We start from the raw sequence: 26,764 nt of genomic DNA on the forward strand, positions 1-26,764 counted from the left end.
TCACCAGTGTTGTCTTCAGGGCTTGAGTTCCCCAGCCACCTGTATGCTTACCTCCACCTTTCAGAGGCTTTTTTTATGCTCACATTGTGTACAACGTCCAGGGCTATTGGTTGTGCTTAGCAAGAGGAATAAATACATTTATTCCATCTTCCTGGAAGCAGAAGTCCTAGTGATATTAATTTTTATCACTTGGTTGAGATGGCATCTTCACATTTTCACACTGGAAAGTTAATAAGTATTTTCTACTTTTTAATTAGCAAGTAAATATTTTGTGGGGAAATTGAGGTAATGTAAACATCCTGTTTCTCATCAAGGTTTTACCCACTGGTTTTAGCAGCTATTGATAATTCTTGCCTGAAATAATTATTATGATGGTTGCCAATTTGTTTACCTGATTCTATCACTCTTTCGATATTTTTTGGCATTTTACTGTAAAATAGAGCCTTTCCTTCTTCCCCATTCATATATTTACTTCTATCCATATACCATTCATGGATTTCTACTTACATTATCATGTATCTTGATGCTTACCTTGTTCCAGATTCTGTTTCAAGCTGACTTTTGTGTCTGTTTTATCCACCTCGTTATTTAAAACCATGAATTCACCCAAGAATATCTCTGATTAAGATCCATCACCACAGGATTTGTTGTAGTATTTTCTGTGTCCATATCTGCGATACCTTTCTCCAACAGTGAGAAGCCTGGCCATCATTCCCAATATGTATTCTTCATGCTCAGTCTCCTGGTTTGTGACCAGTTTCCCAAAGACATTTGGCAAACCCTTCAGCCCTGGCACTGCTAGCTGAGTCCGTTTGGCCCAGAAACAAAGGAAAAAAACAAAACTAAACAGGAAAGGCCTCTTTGGCCCATGGAGGATTAATATCCTCAGTTGCTTGTGTATTTCGTTGAAATTTCTTGATTAGTATCTTTAAATTTGGAAACAGAATCACTTTTAGGGCCTGTTTTTAATTTTTTAAGTTTTGCTAATTTGGTAGGTGGAAAATGGTGTTCTGTTTTAGGCTTAATTGGCATTTTAATTCATTAACAAGACTAAATATACTTATAAGTGTCTATCAACGATTTCTATTATGTCTACAATGAATCATGTATTTTGCCCATTTCTTCATCAGGATGTTTCTCTTGATGTGGAAGAATGACTGCTTAAAGATATGAGCCTGTCATGTGTCAGATGATTCTCAAGGTTATTTTTCTCTTCAGTTTGCTTCTTGTTTTTTTTTTTTTCCTTACCATGCAGAATGCTTCCATCTTTGTGTTAAGTGCATCATTCTGTTCTTTAATGGCTTATGCTTGTATGCTTTGCTTAGAAAAATCATTCTCACCCTGAGATGATGCAGTTATTACCTTCAGTTTGGTCTTAATTTTGTAGTTTCATGTTTTGCCTTTAACTCTTTAATTCATCTTGCATTCACTTTGGCATAGAGTGCTTTCGGGATCTGGGAAGCTCTTGTTGGTCACGCTAATTTCAAGTCTGTGTCCAGCAGGCCACGCTAGGATCTCCCCCTGCGAGAATGGGACCCTCCCCACCCCAGGGTTGTGCCAACACCACTTGTTGGTTACTGCACCCTTCATTCATCTACGTTGTAGATTATGTAGGCTTGAGTCTCTTTCTTTGCTCTTTATTCTGTTTCACTGATCTCTTTTGATTCCAATATCTTACTGTTTTAATTGTTGTAGCTTAAAAATACATTTTGGTATCTGAAGGATGCATCCTCTCCCTATACTTTTAATCCTCCCAGCAGTCTCCTATTTTGCTGACACATTTGCTTTTCAAAATTTACTTCAGAATTATTTTTTAATGTTAAATGACAGTATCTACCTCAGCTAGAGATGCAGATGCAATAAGTCTTAATCCCATAAAGTGACCAGGACAGTGGCTGGCAAGGTAAATATTCAATAAAGTTAATTATTATTTTTAAGTGACAAAAGTCCAACTTGAGCTATCTTTATTTTTTTAAGATTTATTTATTTATTTATTTATTTATTTATTTATTTATTTATTTAGATAGACAGAGAGAGAGGGAGGCAGAGACACAGGAGGAGGGAGAAGCAGGCTCCATGCCGGGAGCCCGACACAGGACTCGATCCCGGGACTCCAGGATCGTGCCCTGGGCCAAAGGCAGGTGCCAAACCGCTGAGCCACCCAAGGATCCCCACTTGAGCTATCTTTAGACAAAAAGGAGACTTTATTGGCTCATGTAAGTGAGCACAGGGGCAGAGAGAGTCTAGGTGGTGTTTTTTCTCCATGGGAAGGACACAGGCCATCCAGAACTCAGCCTTCAAGCTGAAAATCCCCAAAGGGAAGAGGGTGTCTTCCACATAGCTCTGGATGAGGAGTCTCAGGGAAGGTTCTAACTGAGCTAGCTTTGATCAAACATGCATCTCGGAGCCAAACAAGGTGGTGGCAATGAGGATCAGTAAGTCCTTACAGGTAAATTAGTTTGGGGGTTCCTGGCTGGCTCAATTGGAAGAATGTACAGTTCTTCATCTCAGGGCTGTAGGTTTGAGCCACACGTGGAGAGGGCAGATATTACTTTAAGTGAATGAATGAATGAATGAATACATACATACATACATACATACACACATACATACATACTTATAAAGAAAGTTTAGGTCAAGGTTACCTGCGTGGCTCAGTTGGTTAGGCATCTGCCTTCGGCTCAAGTCATGATCTCCATGATCCCCAGGTAGAGTTCCCTGCTCAATGAGGACTCTGCTTCTCCCTCTCCCCCTGCAACCCCCCTCCACTCATGCCCTTCCTCTCAAATAAATAAATAAACAAATCTTTAAGAAAAAAAAATTATGTTGCTCAACTTGTACTTTGCCTGTTGTGGCGATCATAGTTCACCTCTAGATCATGGAAACCTCTCTGGCTAGCTTAGGCTGAGTTCTCCCCCAGAATTGGGGACATCGGTGCTGACAAACTGTGAGCACTGGAAGAGCAGTCTTTGGGCTAAGCTCCAGGAAGGCTTTGCAGGACGACACACAGAACTGGCCTGCCAGGGCCATCTGTGCCTAATCAAACAGCCACCTAGCTAATCAGCCACTTAGCTAAACAGGCCAAGCTAATCACCAGCTGCTAGCTTCAGAGCCAGCTGCCTCCTACACAGTCTGGAAAGGAAGAAGCCAGCACCTTGATTCTTGGCTCCAGAACCTTGTCACCTCAGCCAGGCTCCTTACTAGGAAAATGGGTGCTCTGTACTCTGTGAAGACTTGAGGGTCAGGATGGAATGGAGTAAGCCAGTCAACTGAGGAAGAACATTAAAATGTTATTTGTTTTCTTAAGATTTTATTTATGTGAGAGAGCGTGCAAACATGACATTGGGGATAGGAGCAGAGGGAAAGAAAGGGAGAAGCAGACTCCCCACTGAGAAAATGAGCCCCATGTGATGCAGGGCTCGATCCCAGGACACCGAAATAATGACCTGTACCAAAGGCAGACGCTTAACTAACTGAGCCACCCAGGTGCGCTGAAATATAATGTTCTTTTGCCATCTTCTTTACATAATTTTAAAAGGGAAAGGATTTTTTAACCCCCAAAAAGCGCAAAAGATATAATCTGACTCTAAAGTACAGGTAGGAACTATAAACTTATATAAATATAGATATAGATCTCAGTTTTTATGTATCTAAGGTTCACCCTTGAACACCAGGTTTAGGGGGCACTGATCCCAGGCAGTCAAAAATCCAAATCTAATGCTGGATTCCCCCTCAAACTTACCTACAAATAGCCTACTGTTGACTGGAAGCCCTACTGATAAGTCAATTAACACTTATTTTGAATGTTGTATGTGTTATATCCTGTATTCTTCTAATAAAGCAAACTAAAGAAAGTGTTAGTGAGAAAGTGCATAAGGAAAATATATTTCTAGCACTCTACTATATTTAGTGAAAAAAAAGCTGCGTGTAAGTGGACCCGCGTAGTTCATATCTGTGTGTGTGTATGTGTGAATGTTATATGTGCATGTCTGTATTTCTCTTGCTTCTCTGATTTCTCACTGGATCGTTGAAAATCCCACCACAAACCAGTCAGTGAACTAGCCTTGGGGAAATCCTGTTCTACTGGTGCCCAGAGAAACGAAAGGGGGTGACATTAAATAAGTGAACTGGGCTACTACTTGATCAGCCGGTGTTTGCCAGGACAGAACCTGAGGTTCCCTGTTGTAGGGTGTTGTCTTGGGTTATGCCTGAGTTTTTATTATTTAACTTACTTATGCCTTCCTTCCATCGCCTCTCCTGCAGTGGGTGGGCTTGTTCCGGGCTGTGCCCTCTTGCCCCTTATCTCTGTATTTCCCTGCTCCCCAGCTGTTGCTTGAACACCAGGATGCCTACCAGGCCGGAGCCGTGTTCCCTGATGCGTTCTACCCCAGCATCTGCGAGAGAGGTAAGAGCAAGCCTTGCAGACCAAACGATGTCGCCTTCAGTTGGTTAACAGGAGCCGCCAGAACATAAGAAATCTAACACATTATATTTTCCACTGTCGTTGGTTACTGACTTAGTTCACATGACTGCGTTTTTCATTTTACCAAACCTTACCTACTTAGGCACAGAAGTTGTGACTGTTTTCCTGATCCTCTATGTCTTTACTTGCTTTACCGCTTTGTGGAGGGAGGGAAAAGATTTGAAAGAGATTGAAGGGTCTGGGTTCTTGTTCCCGCTGTGCTGTTAGCATGTGGCCTTCAAAAAGACCTTGCCCTGCTGAGTCAGTTTCCACACCTATAATGTAATAATAATGCCTGCCTTACCGCTTTACTGGATTTTTGTTGGTGTTAATTCATGTTATTTTGTCAAATGTTCTGCAGATCTAAGGTAGTGTTATCAGTAACCTGTGCTGATGGGGTGTATTGGTCAGGGCCCTTGCAAGCATGGATGGTGCACAGCAACAAGTGTAATTTGAGGGCTGTTTTATAAGGCAACCATTTATAAAGATATGGCCAAGATGTGAGAAAACTGCAGGGAAGAGTGCAGGGAGGAAGGAGTTACTGGAACTACATGGGGAGGCACCTTGAGGGGTGCTAGACCTTCAGTCAAGGACACAGCCAGCCCCCCCCCCATAACCCCAAAGCAGGGGATCTAGGAGAATGAGTACCCCCATTTCTTTCTCTCTCCCTTTTCTCTGGTCTCCTCTACGTTCTCCCCATTGGCCAAACCCAACGCAACCAGTGCAGACTGCTACACGAGCAAACTCAATTAGCATTATAAAATATATACTGATTATGAGGAATTTAATGCAGATTTATTAGATTTTCATGAGTTTTCCCAAATTTTCCCTTGATCCTACACATATCTACTTGCACAGCACCTGTCTTTTTTGATTAAGGGGCTCACCCTTTACTGTACTTTTACTGCATCTTAGAAAAGCAAATGTTCTTACTCATTTACCAAAGAAGCAGCTTCGTATTTATACTCTTATTGCTCAGTTTACCTTTATACTGAATCAAATCTGTAACTACGAGAACAAGGATAACTGGCCTACCCAGGATTAGAAGCAGTCCCACTGACCCTCTATAAGCCACAGCTTGGCTGTGGGGATAGTGGCCTGCTGGCCATCACCATCCTGCAGGCCCTGCTTGGGCTAACTTTAGTTTCCGTTTAGTAGGATTATAGGGGGGAACAAAAGCTTTGCATTAATCTGGCAATTTGGTTAAGGGGAGGTTTGTCCAAAGAGTTGCTGCTATACTTAATTTTGGATTTTTACTGAATTCTGTACAATACGAATTGTAAGTTTTATCTCTTGGAAAACTTAAAGCAAATCAAATTTCTTAGTTACAATGTCTTTGAAAGTCATTTGCAGAAAAACCAATGATTTAAAACTGGTTAGAATGTTTTTAACGACAGCAAAACGATTTGAACTGAGGGATCTGAACTCTGGAGTTTTGGTTTCAGTTGCCTCTTGTGGCATTTGACACCCCAGGACAAATGTGTGGCATTGGGAGGCTTAGAATAGATGCCAGGTCCTGTCCTTCCTACCCCTGCTGTGGGAATAAAGAGCTAGATGGGTACCCATTGACCCTCTCAGCTGACGCTTAGGGTCTGTGCCATTTTAAAACAACTGTTGTAAATTAAAATGCTTGATAGCCTTTGGAGTATCTACTTTTGTCTTTTGTGCTGTTAGGAAGGTGGACTGTGATGCACCAAGATGACACACATCCCCACACCTGTACCTCCACCCACCACCACCCCCTGCACCCCCTCACTCCACATCCCCCCAAACCTCCGTCACACCCACACCCCTACCCCTTTTATCCTTCTCTTTAGCACAGAAATTGAAAATACTTCAGCCTCCATAGCAGCCCATGATTCCAGATGCTCTGAGCCAGTTCCAGCTCCTTTCTCTCTCTCTCTCCCAGCTGGCTCTTCTGTTCTAGAGGATTCCTCTGAACATCAATAGAAGAAATGAAGAGGCTCAAAGGGAAGGGGGAGGACTGTGGGAGGTAGCCATGGGGGCAGATCTGATTGGGAATCTCCAGCTTTTTAAGAAAGACACCTGAGACCTGCTTTTGTTTCACCAGGGCAATTCCACGACGTGTCTGAGAGCACTCACTGGACCCCCTTTCTGAATGCAAGTGTTCATTACATCCGAGAGAACTATCCCTTTCCCTGGGAGAAGGTAGGCACAGCCCTCCAGCAAGTTCCTTGCTTGCATCTGCATTTATTCCATGTGTACCCCATCCCCACCCCAGGCTCTGGGAGGGCTGCTCACCCTTGTACCTTCAGTGCCAAACACTTGCATACACTACTTAGAAAAATGTGGTATGTCACTTGGTTATTTTGCTCCAAGAGTAATTAATCCGAAAGCTCTTCCAAGGCACTGCAAAACTTTTCAAAAAGTCCTTTAGTGATTTTTGTAACTAGAAAATATAACAACCCTGCCTCTGATTTTTGTTGTTAAGTCTCAGTAATGGAAATCTTACTTATTAAAAATTGTAATAGGATCTTTTATAAAATAATCCAAGCACTACTGTCCCCACTGCCCTGTTCCCATGCACCTGTCCCCACTGCCCTGTTCCCACGCACCTGTCCCCACTGCCCTGTTCCCATGCACCTGTCCCCACTGCCCTGTTCCCATGCACCTGTCCCCCCTCTAATTTGCTTATTTGGCAGGACACAGAGAAATTGGTAGCTTTCTTGTTTGGAATCACCTCTCACATGGTGGCCGATGTCAGCTGGCACAGCTTGGGGATCGAACAAGGATTCCTTAGGACAATGGGAGCCGTGAGTACATGTCTTCAGGTTGATGACTCTATGGGGGTGACACTGCCCTTACCCAAGATTAAAAACCGGCCCTTTTAGAGGAAAGGAAAACTTGAGGTTTTCCAGAGGTCATGTAGAACCAAGATGTCTTGCCCAAAGCAGTATTAGATTTCCATCTGTTGCTATTTATTCCTTTTACTCTTCATGCTGCCCATAAGTTCATCAATTCATCGTGTGGCAGAACAAGTGATGTGCACTGCAAACAGTGATAAATGTGATGTTCTGTTTAGTCACAAACAATATTTGGGAAACGTCGTGTTTTCTTCGAGCCCTGTCTATTAATGAGCATACATAGAGCCTCCACTTAGTTCTATTTGAAAGTAATGGTTCCACATGTGTTTGTTCTTTTTACATTGTCTTTTAACATTTAAAAACCTTTTTCTTCCTGAGTGTAGCTGGCACACTGTTGCATCAGCTTCAGGGGTACGACAGTGATCGGACACCTCTGTACGTGATGCTGTGCTCACAAGCGTAGGTGCCATCTGGCCCCGTGAGGCACTACTGCATCCCGTTGACTATTCCTGTGCTGGCTCTCACCTGTGACTTCATTCCAATACCTCCCACTCCTCTCCACCCACTTTGGCCACATCTCCACCACATCTCCCCATGCGGTTTTTTTTTTTTTTTTTTTTTTTTAATTTTCTACATGAGAATCTGTATCCCCAAACTGAAAATGGCGATCTTATTTCTGGTTCTGGTCACCAGTTGCTATTAATAAGGCCATTCTGTGAGAACCATACACTTGGACGCAGTAGAGATTGTGTGTATATCCTCTGAAGTGCAAATGTTTGCAATAGCCTCATTTGTTACCAGATATCAGTATACAGCTCAACTGCCACTATGATTTTTTTCTAACAAATAAAATAATAAAAATAAACGTTTTTTTCTGTTTTCTTTTTTTTTTTTTTTTTTTTTGGAAATTGAGTCCACCTATTCCATACCCTTAGCATTTCATTGGGTTAGGCATTCATATCCTCACTACTGCCCTGGCTGTGGGGTAGGGATTTGGGCTACAATTTGTGACACACACATGCTTGCACACATCATATGATTCTCTTTCTTTATCAGGTTGATTTTCATGACTCCTATTCTGAGGCGCATTCGGCTGGTGACTTCGGTACTGTTTATTTACGTTTGCCAAAGTTTCTTTTGTGATAGTTATATCTCACTTGTTATGCAGTCACTACTGTACCATAAATCTGTTTTTTTCCCCATATTTTTAATAACCTTCTTTCTCCTTAACTGGGACCATTTCATGATGAATTAGGACTGGACTATGTAGTTCTCTTGAGTAAAAATGTCATTTTCATATTCCATGAAACAGGTGTTAAGTCACTTTGTGAAATATCTAATAACCAGGCAGGTATCTAGATAACAAGAGTGCTGATGCTTCTGGGAGCATCAGCTGGCAAGGATGTGTGTAGTTCATGGTAGGCTTGCTACACTATCTCTTTCTCATTCTTGTGTGTGTATATAAGCTTCAATTTATACTAAAAAAATAAATATTTAAGGTAAAATATGTTATTTTTATCATATCTTCCCAGTGCATATACTAACTAGCTTTCTATTTTTATACTTCAGTTGATCTATAGTATGGACATATCTCATTTGACATAGACATGTATTTCTGAAAAGTTGTATATGTGTATTTCTTTATAAAAAATTACATTTCATCATTGGCTTGTGTCATAATTTTGAAAAGCTTTACCTTCATATCAGCTTAAAATTCATTACCTAAAAAAGAAATTAATTACCTAATGTCACCTAGTACTTCAGCTTTAAATTGGTACACTCCATCTTTTTCCTTAGTGAATTACCTTTAAATAGCCAAAGTACGGGGTGAATGGTGTTTTTCTAAAAAATAACTTTTATGGTTCATCTTTTTCCTTAAAATGAAAAACTTGTTTATATGGGTGTTTCTTTCTTAATTCATGTCTTACTGGCTAAGATAAAGATGATCACTATTTCTTAAAGATATGATTCATCTTGTGTTAAAACAATGAACACAAATATGTGACAATGTAAGGGACTCACCACCTGGATTGTGCAAATCTGTGTTGAAAGAAGTATGCCATGTGTTGTCGCTAACTGACCAAATGTAAATATTTTTCTTATACCTCAGGTGGAGATGTGTTGAGCCAGTTTGAGTTTAATTTTAATTACCTTGCACGGCGCTGGTAAGAGCAATGTACACTTACATATGTGTTCCCTAAATGGTATTTAGAAGTTTGACCCTTTTCAATCCCCTTAGAAAATATAGCCTACAATGTAATTAGGATTATTCTGCATATGTAAAATTTGTAAAGTAAACTGGCAGATTAGAATAGTTTAAGTGGATGATTTGAATTTGTAACTTATACCTTATAAAAATGGGTATTTATAAAAAAATAAGATTGTGTACACCTGTGTAGCTACCACTTGGTTCAAAATCAGGCCTTACTGGTATCTTATGAGCTCCTTGCTTTCTCTGCTCGCCTTCTCTCCCACCAGGGTAACCACTACGATGGAGTCCCTGTTAACCATTTTGTTGCTTTTCTTTATAGTTGAATTCCTATGGATGTGTCCATATACAAAATAGTACATGGTTTTAATCTACAGATGAATAGAATTGCATAGCGAGTATTTTCAAATTTTGCTTACATTCCTGTTTCCAAGATACAATCACATTTATGTATTTGACTGTAGTTCATTTTCACTACTCTGTGGTCCTCCATTGTATAGATACACCAAATGAAATGCTCCATTCCAATGTGGATGGATATGTAAGTAATATGGAGTGTTTTTGCTTTATACGTAGTGTTGCTATGAACATTTTTGTACATACATTTGTGCACCAGAGGGGCATCTCTCTGGTAATCACCACTAGACATGGAATTAGTGGGTCATAGGATGTATGTACGTTTAACTTAAGTAAGCCCAAACTTTCAGAATCGTCTTCCCAATTGATACTCTCCTCAGGTTCATAGGGTAGTTCTACTTCTTCTGCATTGTCTAATACTTGGCATTGTCTGACCTAAAAATAGCCTGTTTGGTGTGTAATAAAATCTCATTAAAGTTTTAATTTGTATTTCTGAGATGACTAATGAGGTTGAATGTTCTTTCATATTTTATCAATCATTTGTGTTCAATATTAAGTGAAAATCTTGTTTAGTTTTCAGCCTCTTTTTCTGTTGGTTTGTTTGTCCTTTTTACTCAATTGTGAATGTTTCTTATATATTAGGGCTTCTAATTTTTGGCTGGTTTGTCATTTATTTGTTACAAATATCTTTTCACGGTTTGTGGCATGTCTTTTTACTTATGTATATCTTAATAAACAGCACTTAATGTTTTTAAGTTTTAATGTTTCAACTACTTTTAATGTAGTTGAGTATATCCATCTTTTCCTTTGTAATTTGTACTTTTGATGTCTTAAGAAATCCTTTGCTACCTTGAGGTCATGAGATTGATCATTCTCCTATTTAGCCTTCTGAGCTTTTATGGTTTTATTTTTTAAAACTTTGTCCTTCGTTTACCTGGAGTTAATTTTTTGTATATTCTGAGGCAGAATCTGATTGTTTTTCTGTAGATGTAAAAGATTATCCCCAAGTCAGGACACTTACCGGTAGTCTCCCCTTTCCTTACTGGTCTATAAGGCCCTCTCTGTCATACAATTTCACATGTATTTGGGTCCATTTTTGGGCTTTCTATTTTGCCCTATTGATCTAATTGTCTGTGAGCAATACTGATTTTTTTTTTTTTAATTACAGTGGCTTTAGGATAAATCTCTTTGGGCTGGTCTCTCAGCCTTTCCTTTTTCTTCAGACATACTTTGCCAATTCTTTTGCCTTGGCTCTTTCAAATAAAGTGAGAGGAGCAAGTTGCCATGTTCCAAGAAAAATCTTGTTGGAATTTTTATTAGAATTTTATTGAATCTAGAGATCCATTGGAAGAGCATTAACAACTTGGAAATACTGAGTCTTCACATCCTATACATTTTATTTAAAGTGCTATACATTTTATGTAAGCCCTTTTTAATGACTTTTATTAAAGTTTTATAAGTTTTCTCCCAAGGTCTTATGTGGTTTTATTTGATATCCTTGCAGAGACTTTTTATTTCCTACCATAAATGGTAACTTTTGGTACTAGTTTTATTTTCTAATTGTTGTTGCTGTATAGAAATGCAAGCAACTATCTAATTTTGATTTTTGTATCTAGCAACATTTCTAAGCTCCCTTATTTATTCTAATCTATCTGGAGATTTTTTTTTTTTTTGAATTCCCTATAGACTCACAATGCATCATCTACAAATTGTGACCATTTTGCTTTTCCTTTTTCAATCTTTATAACTTTCTTTTTTCTGCTGTACCACATTGGATAATATTTTCAGTACAAAAGAAGTGGTGATACTGTGATCTTACAGAGAATGCTTTCAAAATTTTATCAAATAGAATGTTTGCTATGGGTTTTGTGAATATCAACTTAGGCAGTTTCCTTCTATTTTAGATTGATGTTAGTTGTTATTATAAATTAACTTCATATGTGTTGAACTTAGCCTGCATCTGTTGAAATAGTTATCTCTTTCTTACCTGTTAATATAACAATTATACTGATCTATTTGCTAATATTTAATCAAGTTGAATTCGTGGGACAAAACCAACTTTGCGATAGTATATTTTCTTTTTAATATCTGTTGCATCTATTGCTGCCTGAGGTTTTTGCATTTTTATTTATGGGTGAGTTTGTACTATAATTGTCCTTTCTTCTGTCTTTGTTTGGTTTTAGTATCAAGGTTATGCTAGCTTCATGACATCAGGTGGAAAGTGTTCCTTTTCTTTTCTCTGAAGTCTACATAAAATCAGAACTTGAATGTTTGGTAGAATTTGTAAAGCTCTCTAGGCCTAGTGTTATCTTTGTGGGGACTGCTTAAAAACTTCTGTCATGGTTATAGGACTACATAGTTTTTCAATTTCTTCTTAAGGAGTTTTATTTTCTAGGGTTTTTCCTTTTCATCTGAGTGTTTAAACATCATGGCATGAGATTGTTCATAATTTTTTCTAATTATGTCTCTTATTTGTGCTTGTGTTACCTTGTTATCCATAATATTCTTTATCCTGACTTTTCATATAATTTTCAACTGTTTATCTAATCTAATATTTTTCAGTTTCATTATTTTAAAAACAAACTTTTGGGTTTACTGGTCCTATTATGTGTCCATTTTCTCTTTCATTACTTTTTACTCATATATTTATTTTCTTTGAGTTCCTATGAAATTTGTGGAGTCTTTTTAAAAGTGTTTTAATTTGTGGTGCCTGGTTCAATCAGTTGAACATCTGCCTTCAGCTCAGGTGATGATCCCAGGGTTTGGGATCAAGCCCTGTGTTGGGCTCCCTGCTCTGTGGGGAACCTGCTTCTCCCTCTCCCTCTGCCTGCCACTCCTGTGGCTTGTATGAATGCACTCTCTCTCTCTTTCAATCTCTCTATCAAATAAAAAGAATCTTTAAAAAATGTTAATGCTTTAAAAAATTAAGTGTTTTAATTTAATTTCAGTATAGTTAACATGCACTGTTATATTACTTTCAGGTGTATAACATAGTGGTCCAACAGTTCTATACATTACTCGGTGCTCATCATGATAGGTGTACTCTTAATGCCCATCACCAAACCCCCCATCCCTCCACCCCCTCCCCTCTGGTGACCATCAGTTTGTTCTCTATAGTGAAGAGTCTATTTCTTGGTTTGTGTCTTTCTCTCTTTTTTCCCCTTTGCTCATTTGTTTAATTTATTAAATTCCACATATGAGTGAGGTCATATGGTTTTTGTCTTTCTCTGACTATTTAACCTAGCATTATACTCTCTAGCTCCATCCATGTTGTTGCAAATGGCAAGATTTCATTCTTTTTTATGGCTGAGTAATATTCCATTGTATACATACATCACATTTTCTTTCTTTTTTTTTTAATTTTTATTTATTTATGATAGAGAGAGAGAGAGAGAGAGAGAGAGAGGCAGAGACACACAGGCAGAGGGAGAAGCAGGCTCCATGCACTGGGAGCCCGACGTGGGATTCGATCCCGGGTCTCCAGGATCGCGCCCTGGGCCAAAGGCAGGCGCCAAACCACTGCGCCACCCAGGGATCCCTATCCATTCATCTATTGGTGGACACTTGCACTGCTTCCATAACTTGACTTTTTTTTTTTTTAAAGATTTTATTTATTTGTTTATTCATGGGAGAGAGAGAGAGAGAGAGGCAGAGGCATAGGCAGAGGGAGAAGCAGGCTCCATGCAGGGAGCCTGACGATAACTTGGCTTTTCTAAATAATGCTGCTGTCTATGCAGGGGTGCATGTATCTCTTTCAATTAGTGTTTTTGTGTTTTGGTGGTAAACACCCAGTAGTGCAATTGCTGGGTAATACGGCAGTTCTGTTTTTAACTTTTTAGGAACCTCCATACTGTTTTCCTGAGAGGCTGCACCAGTTTGCATTCCCACCAACAGTTAGGGTTCCGCTTTCTCCACATCCTCACCAACATCCTTTGTTTCCTGAGTTGTTAATTTTAGCCATTCTGAGAGGTGTGAGGTGATAGTTTTGATTTGCATATCCCTGATGATGATGATGAACATCTTTTCATGTGTCTGTTGGCCATCTGTGTGTCTTCTCTGGAGAAATGTCCATGTTCTTTGCCCATTTTTAATTGGATTATTTGGTTTTTTGATGTTGACCTATATCAATTCTTTATATATTTTGGATATTAACCCTTTATCATATATGTCATTTGCAAATATCTTCTCCCATTTGATAGAATATCTTGAAGCTTTGCTGATTGTTTCTTTCACTGTGCAGACCTTTTTATTTTGATGAATTCCCAATAGTTTATTTTTGCTTTTATGTCCCTTGCCTTAGAAAACATGCTTAGAAAAATTTTGCTATGGCTGTTATCAGAGAAATTACTGCCTGTGCTCCCTTCTAGGACTTTTATGGTTTCAGATCTCACATTTAAGTCTTTAATCCATTTTGAGTTTATTCTTCTGTATGGCATAAGAAAGTTGTCCAGTTTCATTCTTTTGCATGTTGCTGTCCAGTTTTCCTGACACCATTTGTTGAAGAGACTTTTTCCCATTGGATATTCTTTCCTGTTTTGTTGAAGATTAATTGAACATATAGCTGTGGGTTCATTTCTGGGTTTTCTGTTCTGTTCCATTGATCAATGTGTCTATTTTTGTGCCAGTATCATACTATTTTGACTGCTGCAGGTTTGAAATCTAACCTGAAGTCCAGAATTGTGATGCCTCTAGTTTGCTTTTCTTTGTTTCAAGACTGCTTTGGCTATTTGGGATCATTTGTGGTTGCACACAAATTTTAACATTGTTTATTCTAGCTCTGTGAAAGATGCTATTGGTATTTTTATAGGGATTGCATTTTTTTTTTTAAGTGGGCTCCACAGTGAGCCCAACATAGGTCTTGAAATCACCACCCTGAGATCAAGACCTGAACTGAAGGATGCCTGGGTGGCTCAGATGGTTAAGTGTCTGCCTTCAGCTCAGGTCATGATCCTGGGGTCCTGAGATTGGGTCCTGCATGGGCTTCTTGCTCAGCGGGGAGCCTGCTTCTCCCTTTGCCTGCCATACCCCCTGCTTGTATTCTCTCTCTCTCTCTGACAAATAAATAAATAAAATCTTAAAAAAAAAAAAAAAAAAAGGCCTGGGATGCCTGGGTGGCTCAGCAGTTGAGTATCTGCCTTTGGCTCAGGGCATTGATTCCAGGGTCCCGGGATCGAGTCCTACATCGGGCTTCCTGCATGAAGCCTGCTGCTCCCTCTGCCTATGGCTCTGGCTCTCTCTCTCTCTGTGTCTCTCATGAATAAAATAAAAATAAAAATAAAAATAAAATAAAATAAAATAAAATAAAATAAAATAAAATAAAATAAAATAAAAAAATATAAAAAAATAAAATAAATACCTGAGCTGAGATCAAAAGCCAATCACTTAACCAACTGAGCCACCCAGGCGCCCTGGTAAGGAATGCATTAAATGTGTAGATTACCCTGAATAGTATAGACATGTTAGCAAATATTCTTCCAATCCATGAGCATGGAATGTCTTCCCACTTCTTTGTATCATAGTCAGTTTCTTTCATCAGTATTTTATAGTTTTCAGAGTAGCAGTTTTTCACTTCTTTGGTTAAGTATATTCCCAGATATTTTATCGTTTTTAGTGTAATTGTAAATGGGATTGTTTTCTTAGTTTCTCTCTCTGCTACTTCTTTATTAGTATATGGAAATACAACAGAATTTTGTACATCAGCTTTTGTATATTGTGATCCAACTGAATTCATTTATCAGTTCTAGCAGTTCTTTGGTGGAGTCTTTAGGTTTTTAATATATAGTATCATGTCATCTGCAAATAATGAAAGTGTTATTTCTTTCTACTAATCTGGATACCTTTTATTTCTTTTTGTTTGGTTGCTGTGGGTAGGACTTCCAGTTCTATTTTAAATAACAGATGAGAGTAGACATATTCCTCTTATTCCTGACCTTAGAGGAAAGGCTCTCAGTTTTTTACCAGTAAGTATGATGTTAACTGTGGGTTTTTCATATATGGCGCTTATTATGTTGAGATATGTTCCCTCTAAATCTACTTTGTGGAGAGTATTTTTATCACGATTAGATGTTCTACTTTGTTGAATGCTTTTTCTGCATCTATTAAAATGACCATATGATTTTTCTTTCTCTTATTGGTGTGATGTATCATGTTGACTGATTTGCAAATATTGAACCACCCTGTCAACCCAAGAATAAATCTTACTTGATCTTGGTGGATGGTTTTTAAAAATGTATTACTGGATTTGGTTTGCTTTCAGTGAGGAATTTTGCATCTGTTTTCATGAGAGATACTGGTCTATATAGTTCCCTTTTTCTTGGTGTCTTTTTTTTTTAAGATTTTATTTATTTATTCATGAGAGAGACAGAGAGAGAGAGGCAGAGACATAGGCAGAGAGAAGCAGGCTCCATGCAGGGAGCCCGATGTGGGACTCAATCCCGGCACTCTGGGATCACGCCCTGGTCTGAAGGCAGAGGTGAGCCACCCAGATGTTCTGTTTTTTGGTGTCTTTACACCTTGGTATCAAGGTAATGCTGGCCTCATAGAATGAATTTGGAAGTTTTCATTCCTCTTTTATTTTTTGCAATAGTTTGAGAAGAATAGGTATTAACTCTTCTTTAAATGGTTGGTAGACTTTGCCCAGAAAGCCATCTGGTCCTGGACTTTTGTTTGAGAGTTTTTTGATTACTGATTCAACTTCATTGCTAGTAATCAGTCTGTTCAAATTTTCTATTTCTTCTTGTTTCTGTTTTGGTAGTTTATATGTTCTAGGAGTTTATCCATTTCTTCTAGGTTGTCCAGTTTGTCAGCATACAGTTCTTTGTGTTTCTGTGGTTTCATTTGTTATTTCTTCTCTATTTTTTTTTTTTGTTTATTTAAGACCCCCTCCCCAATTTGGGCAAGTAGTTTATCAATTTTAATCTTTCCAAAGAATCCACCCATGGTTTCATTGATCTGTTCTATTGTTTTTTAATTTCTATATCCTTTATTTCTGCTGTAATCTTTATTATTTCCTTCCTTCTACTGGTTTTGAGGATTTGTTTGCTCTTTTTCTAGCTCCTTTAGGTGTAAGGCTAGGTTGTTTATTTGATACTTTTCTTCTTTTTTTAAAAATTTTATTTAGTCATTAATGAGAGAGAGAGAGAGAGAGAGAGAGAGAGGCAGAGACACAGGCAGAGGGAGAAGCAGGCTCCATTCAGGGAGCCTGACGGTGGGACTTGATCCCAGGTCTCCAGGATCACGCCCTGGGCTGAAGGCAGTGCTAAACTGCTGAGCCAGCTGGGCTGCCTTCTTCTTTATATATATATAATATATATATTAATTCATGAGAGACACAGAGAGAGAGAGGCAGAGACCTAGGCAGAGGGAGAAGCAAGGAGAAACTGATGCGGGACTCGATTCTGGGACTGTGAGATCAAGCCCTGAGCTGAAGGCAGACGCTCAACCACTGAGCCATCCAGGCATCCCAAGAGACTTTTCTTCTTGAAGTAGGCCTGCATTGCTGTATGCTCTCCTCTTAGAACAGCTTTTGCTGCTTCCCAAAGATTTTGTAGTGAGTTTTCGTTTGTTTCTGTGTAATCTGTAATTTATATTTTGATTTCTCAGTTGACCGATTTATTGTTTAGTAGCATGTTATTTAACTCTAGGTATTTGTGTTCCTTCCAGATTTTTTCTTATAATTTCTAGTTTCATAGCATTGTGGTCAGAAAAGATGCATGGTGTGACTTGGATCTTTTTGAGGAGGCTTGTTTTGTGGCCTGATATATGATCTCTACTGGAGAATGTTCGAAGTGCACTTGAAAAGTATGTGTTTGCTTGTTGTAGGATGGACTGCTCTGAATGTATCTGTTAGATCCATTTGGTCCAGTGTGTCATTCAAAGCCATTATTCTTTCTTTTCTTTTTCTTTTCTTTTCTTTTCTTTTCTTTTCTTTTCTTTTCTTTTCTTTTCTTTTCTTTTCTTTTCTTTTCTTTTCTTTTCTTTTCTTTTCTTTTCTTTTCTTTCTTTCTTTTCTTTTCTTTCTTTCTTTTCTTTTCTTTCTTTCTTTTCTTTCTTTTCTTTCTTTTCTTGATTTTATTTATTTATTCATGAGAAACACAGAGAAAGATGCAGAGACAAGGCAGAAGAAGAAGCAGGCTCCCCATTGGAAGCCTGATGCAAGACCCGATCCTAGGACCCTGGGATCACAACCTGAGCCAAAGGCAGATGCTTATTTTTTTTTTTTTAAGATTTTATTATTTACTCATGAGAGACACACAGAGGCAGAGACACAGGCAGAGGGAGAAGCAGGCTCCATGCAGGGAGCCTGATGTGGGACTCGATCCCAGGACCCCAGGATCACGACCTGAGCTGAAGGCAGAAGCTCAACCACTAAGCCACCCAGGCGCCCAAGATGCTTAATCTCTGAGCCACCCAAGTGTCCCTAAAGCCAATGTTTTCTTGATTTTCTATTTGGATTATCTGTCCATTGATGTAAGTGGGGTGTTAAAGTCCCCTACCATTATTGTATTATCAATTACTTCCTTTACATTTGTTATTAACTGGTTTAGATGTTAGGGTGTTCCCATGTTAGTTGCATAAATATTTACAAAGATATTTACAATATCTTCTTGTTGAATTGTCACCTTTTTGATTACATAGGGCCTTTCTTTGTCTCTTGTTATACTGTATTATTTTTATTTTTTATAGTGTTTGTTTTAAAGTCTATTTTGTCCAGGATAAGTATGCTACCCTAACTTGCTTTTGCCTTGCATTTGCATGACAAATGTTTCTCCATCTCCTCACTTTTGGTCTGCAGGTATCTTTCTATCTGAGAGGAGTCTCTTGTAAGCAGCATGTAGATGGGTCTTGTTTTTTTGTTTTTTGTTTTTATCCATTTTGTCACCCTATGTCTTTTGATTGGAGCCTTTAGCCCATTTACATTCCAGGTAATTAGTAATAGGTATGTATTTAGTGCCATTTTGTTACTTATTTTGGGGTGCTTTTTATAGTTTTTTTCTGATCCTTCTCTTGCTCTCTTTTCTCATGATTAGTTGGATTTCTATAATATACTTGGATTCCTTTCTCTTTATTTTTTGCAAATGTATTAGTGGTTTTTGACTTGTGATTACCATTAGGTTTATATATAACATCTTCTGCATATAGCAGTCTGTAGTAAGCCAATGATTGTTTAATTTGAAACCATCTTTACTCCCTCCACTCCCATTTTCAGGACATGGTGTCATAATTTACATCCTTTTATTTTGCAAATCCTTTGACTGATTTTTACAGATATACTTATTTCTACTGCTTTTGTGTTCCCTACTTTTCATACTCTCACTTATGGTCTCTCCTTTCCACTCAAGGATTCCTTTTTTTCTTCAGGGCTGGTTTATTGGTCATGAACCTTTTTAGTTTTTGTTTCCCTGGAAATTCTTTATCTTTCCTTCTATTCTGAATGACAACCTTGCAGTATAGAATATTCTTGGCTGCAGATTTTACCCATTTAGCACTTTGAATATATCATGCCACTGTCTTCTTGCTTGCAGTTTCTGCTGAAAAATTAGCTGGTAGCCTTATGAAAAATTACATTTTTCTTCTATGTAATTGTCTTTTTTTCTCTTGCTGCTTTTAAATTATTTCTTTATCATGACTTTTTGCCATTTTAATTAATATGTGTCTTGGTTTGGATTACCTTGAGTTTTGGGAGGATATCGCTGTGCCTCCTGCATGTCAATATCTGTTTCCTTTCCCACATTAGGGAAGATATCAGCTATTATTTCTTCAAATAAATTTTCTACTCCCCCCCCCCCTTCTCTCTCTTCTACTGGGATCCCTATAATGTGAATGTCATTATGCTTCATGGAGCCACTGAGTTCTCTAAGTCTATTCTTGTTTTGCATAATTCTTTCTCTCTCACCTGCTCAGCTTGGTTAATTTCCATTACTCTGTCTTCCAGGTCATTAATTTGTTTTTCTGCTTCCTCTAGCTTGCTATTTATTCTATCAAGTGTATTTTTACTTTGGATTATTGTGGTCTTCCTCTCCAATTTTTTTTTTCCCCTCCATGTTCAGGATCTTCTAATGTCTTCTAGTATTTTCTCAAGTCCAGGGAGTACCTTTATGATCATTACTTTAAATTCCCTTCTGGTCATATTATTTATCTCTGTTTTGCTTAGGTCTCTTACTGTGATTTTTGTCCTGTTCTTTCATTTGGGACATATTCTTCTGTCTCCTCTCTGTTTTTCTGTGTTAGGAAGGTCAGCTGCATCTCTTGCTCTTAAAAGTAGTAGGCAGAGGTATGCACTTTTTTAAAAAATTTTTTATTTATTTATTTATTTACTTACTTACTTACTTTGAGGTATGCACTTTTAAGATGATGGTGTGGGTCCTCTTCCATGGGGGACCTGCAGCCCCAAAGACCGGGGCTCACTGGGGCTGCTCCATGACTCATGAAGGCAGTGGTGTGCTGCTTCAAGCTGTGTACCCTAGGCCTCTTCCACAGGGGATGCACAGCTGCTGTGGAGAAACTGAGGCTGCTCTGCACAGTACACACGGGCAGAGGGTACAGTTTTAGCAAGGTGCACAAGTCCTCTCTGGGAGGTTGAGAGACACAGTGTTGGCAAAGTTTGTACTTGTGTTCTGGGGGAGGGGATCTGCAGCACTGGGATTAAGATGGGCCCTGCTGGAGGGGGCAGAGTGTGGTGTATGCAAGTTGGGTAGTAAAGTCTGGTGCTGTGCTGGTTCCCATATTTGTTTATGCTGGTGAGTGGGGAGGGAAATGGTGCCTGCCAGTTCTCTGTTCCTAGAAAAGTTCCTCAGTGAACTCTGAGATTAGTAACTCACTCTCCCTCTTTTATGCCCCCTACTTTTTTTCCTCTACACTTTTTAAACTACTGCTTCTGTGTTCTATCTCTGCAGACTGTTTGTCATGCTATCTCTCTAAGGGCAGAGACTCAGCTTCTTGTCACCCTCTGGGCTCTTCTAAAGCCACGCCCACTGATTTTTTTTTTTTTTTTTTTTAAGTTCCAGTCTTTATGTTCCACTGGCTAGCACTCAGAAAATTCAGCTGCTCTCATTTTCAAAACCAAATGTTATGGAGCTATAGCTCACTCTTGAAGGCTCCCCAGTGTGATGATCTGCTGGTGATCTGATGATCACCCCACCCCAAAACCATGGCTTCCTCCCCCTGGTGGCCAGACCTGTGGGGTTTAGCACCCCCACTACATCTCTGCACTTTCTACTCTCCTCGATGTGGACTCTTCACTACATTTAGTTGTGGCGTTTCTTCTCCCAGTCTTTGTTGTTGTTGTTGTTGTTTTAATTAATTAATTAATTTTAGTAATCTCTATCTCCAACATGGGGCTCAAACTCACAACCCTGAGAACAAGAGTTGCTTGCTCTTCCAACTGAGCCAGCCAGGCACCACTCTTCTGCCATTCTTTGGGTTGTTTTCTGGGTTGTTTGCATTGATGTGATGGTTGTTTAGTTATATCTGTGAGATGAGATCAATCTAGGGTCCTCCTACTCTGCCATCTTTGCCAGGAGTCTCCTGTTGAGCCTTGATTTAAGGTCCAGCATATAATCAACTCTTATAAATATCCCATCTGTGTTTGAAAAGAATGTTCTCCAATTTTTTACCTAATGTTACATATATGCTTATTTGTGTAAGCTTATTAAATTTACTGTTACAATTATAAATAAAATAGCCTTTTTATTTTATATTAGGTCAATCTAATAACTACTGAGAGAAAAACCTTGTTAAAAAATTTCCCTCACCAATGGTGGATATTTTTTCCATTTCTCCTTGAAGTTCTGTCAAATTGGTGTTTATTGTTTTAAAGATATGTTGGCAGGTACCTTCCAGTGTAAAAATCTTGTCTTTCTGGTGAGTTGACCTTTCGTCATGATATACTGACCCTTCTCATCTCTAATGAATGCTTACTGCCTTCAAGTCTACTTTAGCAACTCTTACTGTAGTCATGCTGGCTTACTTGGTTATGTCCCACAGTTCTCTAATTACTCATGGCTGGACATAGAGTTGCATCTCCATTGAGGGTTTGTCTGGATTTCTGAAGGCTGCCTTGAGGCACATTAACCTAAGACCACATTGAATTACATTCAGCCCTTGAAGTTTTCTTGATTACAGATGAATGCAGACAGACCATTTGTGGGACTGGTAGTAATTACCAATTTTAGTGGGAGAGATATTTTGCCCTTCTCTATCTATTGTCAAGATGAAGACCAATTTCTTTCTTGTTCTTTTTAATAGGTTGGGTTTGTTTCTACCTAATACTCATGCATAGGGTATAGCCTTTAGTGGAGTCTCCTCTGAGATGGGCTGCTTTGGCTAGTTCCTACACTTCAGCCCACATCTGCATACAACGCAGCCATCGGAAAAATCTCCAAGTGCTCAGGGCAAAGGCTGGCTTCTGCTCTTACCTCTTAAAGTTTCCAGTTTCAATTTGTGCTGCTTTCGGAAATTTTTCACTTCCTTGCTAGCACTATGATTCATCTAAAAAAATATTTTTGTTATTTTGTCCAGCCTAGAGCTATTTTTATTGGGAGGACCACTCTGATGCTCTTGTAAATTAAAAAGTGGATATCTCCATAGATTCTTTCTTATACATATACTATAATCACATTTTATTTGGTTGTGATTTCTGTCCAGTATAGTCAAAGGCTTCATAAATCCAGATGGAAGATGGTTCAGCATTAATCTCATGTATGCTACTCTTCTTCCAACTGAAATCATGAGTAGCTGTCAACCAAAAGTCTGACTTGGAATTCTCTTTGGCATTTTACACTGTGTATTCTAAAACCAGGATTTGGGGATATTTTTAAAAATAATAACTTTTGGGGCACCTGGATGGCTCAGTCGGTTAAGCATCTGATTCTTGATTTTGGCTCAAGTCCTGATCTCAGCCCTGTGTTGGCTCCACACTGGGCATGGGGCCTTCCTAAAACCCTCTCTCTCCCTCTCTTCCTCCCCTCCTTGCTCTCTCTCTCTTTCTCAAAAAATAATAGTAATAACATTTGAGAATAATTCAGTGCTCCAAAAAATAAAAATATATTGCTTCTTGAACTGTGAATTCACAAGACTAAACTTCCTTTTCATACTTTATAGTTAGTTTTCTGTCTTCAAATGTACCTTCATAAATACTGAATTAAGTTTGCTCTGCAACTTTAGGGAAGTCAATTCACTTTTCTGTGCTTTAGTGTCCTCTTATGTCCAGTGGGTACCTGGGCTTGTAGGTAGGATTAAATAAATAGTTCACCGAAAGCCCTGGCATGTAATAATCATGCCTAAATCCTCTTTAATTTCAGAATCTTATTTTATTCCAATGCTTTTCTCAGGTATGTGCCCATTGAAGATCTGCTGGGAATTTACAAGAAACTCTATGGCCGAGAAGTCATCACCAAAAGTGCAATTGTTGACTGTTCATACCTTCAGTTCTTGGAAATGTAGGTGTGACCCAGAGGAGAATTTTTAGCTGATTTTCATGTGAATTTCCTTAGCGCACTTTTTGTTATTTCAGTTTCCTGAGTTGGAGTTTGGATTTCTGGATTTTTGCTTACTTGAAAGCAGTTGCATGAGAGTAGATAGATGTTGATGGAGCTTCTTCTTTATTTGCTTCACTTCTTTGTACAAATCAAACTCAACAGGCAAAAAATTTTGTTCATGTTGCAGGTATGGTGAGATGTTAGCTATTTCCAAGGTAAGGGTTTTATTCTTCAAAATTTTAAAGGATTATAAAGATACCAGAAAGAGCACCTATTGATAAGTCTTCTTTTTCTGTGCCATAGCTTTATCCCACTTTCTCCAGAAAGTCCCCATTTTTGGTGGAACAATTCCAAGAATATTTCCTGGGGGGACTGGATGACATGGCGTTTTGGTCCACTAACATCTACCGTCTGATGAGCTTCATGTTAGAGAATGGGACCAGGTGAGATACTGCCGTCCCTCCTCGACCAGCCACTTCTGCCTCTTCCCTCCCTTCCCTGGTGCTGCTCTCACATTTCCAATTGGCAAATGCAAAGGTCTCAAGAAGTGCTAGCCTGTCCTAACTAAGGAGGAGAAGAATGGAAATGGTCATCTCAGAACCCAGATGCACTCCCATCTGGTGACATGTGCTGCTGTCTCCTGTTTTAGGGACAGAGAGGAGGGGGATCTTGAAGAACTGTGGCTGTGTCTCTTCCTCAGGGAGGACTGGTGCTGTGCACAGGCTCCAGCAGCCTGGCTCAGTGAGCCTCCTCTCCCCCTGCTGCCATCTCAGGTTCAAAGGGTTTCAAGGAGCACTTCACTGACCCAAGTAAAATCAGAAATGGGTGGATTTGTAAATCACAGCCTTCTGGTGGAGTCTGACATTCAGCCCATATAGAATGGTGTCTGGGTTCCAGCTCCTTTTCTGCTCCTGCCCTGCATGTCCAGGATGAGTGTTAGCCAGAGACATGAACCAGGGCATGTAGACCAGGGTAGACTGCAGTACCCTACTTCCAGCTGCAATAGACCTGTAGGCTCACAGTCTCCCTGCTGTAGGAGAGAGCTAAGGATCCTCTCAGATCCAGCTTACAACCAGTCCACTGTGTGTGCAGCCCTCCCAGGCTGCCAAACCAAGTGGGGTGCGGTGGGGGTCTGGAGAGGGAGCAGTGGAGGGAGTACCCCATGCAGGAAAGGGCAGGGTGTGAAGCTCAAGCAGCAGCCATGCAGTGGGAAAGATGGTTCTAGAGCTGAGTCTGCACCAGGCAGTTGTTCCAGGCTGAGGAGCGTTGGGCAGATGTTCTAAATTGGAGGGGCCTGAATACTTGTAACTTTAGGATATTCTATGCTGGATGATGTTCTTTTGCCCTTAATAGCATTTGCTAGTATTCAAAGAATGTTGACCATAATTATACATTGTGATTTGAAACAAAATTCCCTTGCATGATAAATTTGACATTAGGCTGTAAATATTAAACCTGTTTTAAACAGTTGGTAAACAGTAACATAAATAATCCAATATAAATACTATTTTTTAAAATAATGAAACAAGCCTCCTGTGAACGCTCCAGGCTCTCCTTCTGTGGCTGTGTGTTTTTAGATGCACACAATGATAGAGGATGGGCTTTGGAATTTGCAAGACCTTCCTCTCACTGCTGAGTTATCCCAAGCAAGTAGCTAAACCTCCCTAAGCTTTGTTTTCTCATCTGTGAAATGGGGTGAATAATAATTCTCCCTTTATCATGGGGATGTTGGGAGGAGCATGTGAGGTCACTCTGTAAATGATTTAGCATGTAGGAAGCACTTAATACATGTTGGCTACTAGTATTATATTTTTTATTGGAAGGAAGTTAAGTTTATATTGGTCATGTGAGTGTGAATGACCTGCATTTATTTGTTTTATAAAATCCATGTGTAATGGTCCTTAAGTGGAGAACAGCTGTGGTGTTTGTTTGGTTGTCCAAACAGCTCAGACGGCTAGACTTTATTCTTCCATTAGGAGAACTATTTGAGAAGAAATAGATTTGTCTCTTGATATTCTAACTTGTCAAGGCAGAAAAGTGCATGGATTGATGGCACTTTACACACATAGACAAAGGGAGATTCATCAGAATTTATGGAGCTTTTGGCAGCCCGGGTGGCTCAGCGGTTTAGCGCTGCCTTTGGCCCAGGGTGTGATCCTGGAGACCCAGGATTGAGTCCCACGTCAGGTTCCCTGCAGGAAGCCTGCTTCTCCCTCGCCTGTGTCTCTGCCCCTCTCTCTCTTTCTGTCTCTCATGAATAAATAAATAAAATCTTAAAAAAAAAAAAAAAAAGAATTCATGGAGCTTTATGGGAAATTTGGAGAAGGCTCCCAGGAAAGAGGATACAAATTCATGAGTGAAGGAAACATGTACACATTTCCATATTATAAGCATTTTTTTAGCTGAGAATTATCTTCCAAAGCACATTTGTTGCTTGAAGCTTTGAGTGTATCTTTTTAAAGAAACAGTGAGAAAATGGTGGTTACATTCCCAGCCAGAGCTCTACGTAATTAAAAAAACTATTGATAACTGTAGTGCTTCTGTTGCAAGGCTGCTGTCTGGATCCTGGTTGTGGCATTTGAGGAATTCCCATCCGAATCCTGGTGGGACCTTGAGGAGGAATCTTTTCCTAAGCTTAAAGCTGGCCCTCAGAAAGATTTTGATAGAAGTTTGCCTTCAGCTTCTCCCCATCTTGTTTTCTGACTCCTGGCCTGTAGGGAAGTCCCCTACTGACCCCATCAGATCTTCCCCCAGAGCAGACTCTTCTAATGTCATACTCTGCACCCCGCACTGAGCGCTTCCTTTCAGAGTCCAAGGAAAATTCACTTCTTCCATTCTCTCGGTGGCCTTGTCTGTTTACAGATCTTTGTTTTTAAAGAAATGAGATTGAGAAAGTAAGACCTATTGGAGCAGAAATGGGCATCATTGGCAGAGAGGGGGTGCAGTTGGGAGTCTTTTTTTTTCCATCTTGAACTCTTGGACAGTTCGTGTTAGTGTGGGGTCGCTCAGCAGGTGGAGTGGGACGGGGGGGCGGGTTGTGAGTCGGGGTGACTGGAGCGTGGGGCTGTGTTACCGTAGTGCTGCCTGCACTCAACTCACCTGCCCTGTCAAGTAGGACCATGTTTTCTTCCGAGTTGTGTCAGGTTCCTTGATGAACACCCTGCACCCCTCTGCAGGAGGCGGTGTGAAGTGCACCACCTATTGTCAGTAACATTCATGCTTGAAAGGGAGGTGGGTACATGCCTGATTCCTTTGACTATTTCCCCAGTGACTGCAACCTGCCCGAGAACCCTCTGTTCATTGCATGTGGCGGCCAAAAAACAAGAACCCAGGGGTAAGTGGATTCCAAAAATATTCATAGAGATGATCTTGGGGTGCCTGGGGTGCCTCAGTCAGTGAAGCTTCTGACTTGTGGTTTTGGCTCAGGTCATGA

The 26,764-nt window shown here is 39.5% G+C and overlaps 1 protein-coding gene across 6 annotated transcripts in view; it reads left to right on the top strand.

Annotated features, from left to right (window-relative positions):
- GPLD1 (glycosylphosphatidylinositol specific phospholipase D1) overlaps positions 1-26,764 on the top strand; it is a 61,368-nt gene that overhangs the window by 12,471 nt on the left and 22,133 nt on the right. For all 6 annotated transcript variants that reach the window (XR_012025425.1, XR_012025424.1, XR_012025426.1 and 3 more), the window contains 9 exons: positions 4,327-4,405; positions 6,534-6,631; positions 7,126-7,236; positions 8,344-8,392; positions 9,398-9,452; positions 23,185-23,292; positions 23,519-23,546; positions 23,635-23,774; positions 26,600-26,665. Coding sequence is in view for 3 of the 6 variants with exons in the window: in XM_072813883.1 (XP_072669984.1) it covers positions 4,327-4,405; positions 6,534-6,631; positions 7,126-7,236; positions 8,344-8,392; positions 9,398-9,452; positions 23,185-23,292; positions 23,519-23,546; positions 23,635-23,774; positions 26,600-26,665 (734 nt within the window). In the remaining 3 variants the exon portion in view is untranslated. The remainder of the gene's footprint in view (positions 1-4,326; positions 4,406-6,533; positions 6,632-7,125; positions 7,237-8,343; positions 8,393-9,397; positions 9,453-23,184; positions 23,293-23,518; positions 23,547-23,634; positions 23,775-26,599; positions 26,666-26,764) is intronic.

The sequence above is a fragment of the Canis lupus genome, chromosome 37 (assembly GCF_048164855.1).
Source record: "Canis lupus baileyi chromosome 37, mCanLup2.hap1, whole genome shotgun sequence".
In the NCBI taxonomy this organism is placed as follows: Eukaryota; Metazoa; Chordata; class Mammalia; order Carnivora; family Canidae; genus Canis; species Canis lupus.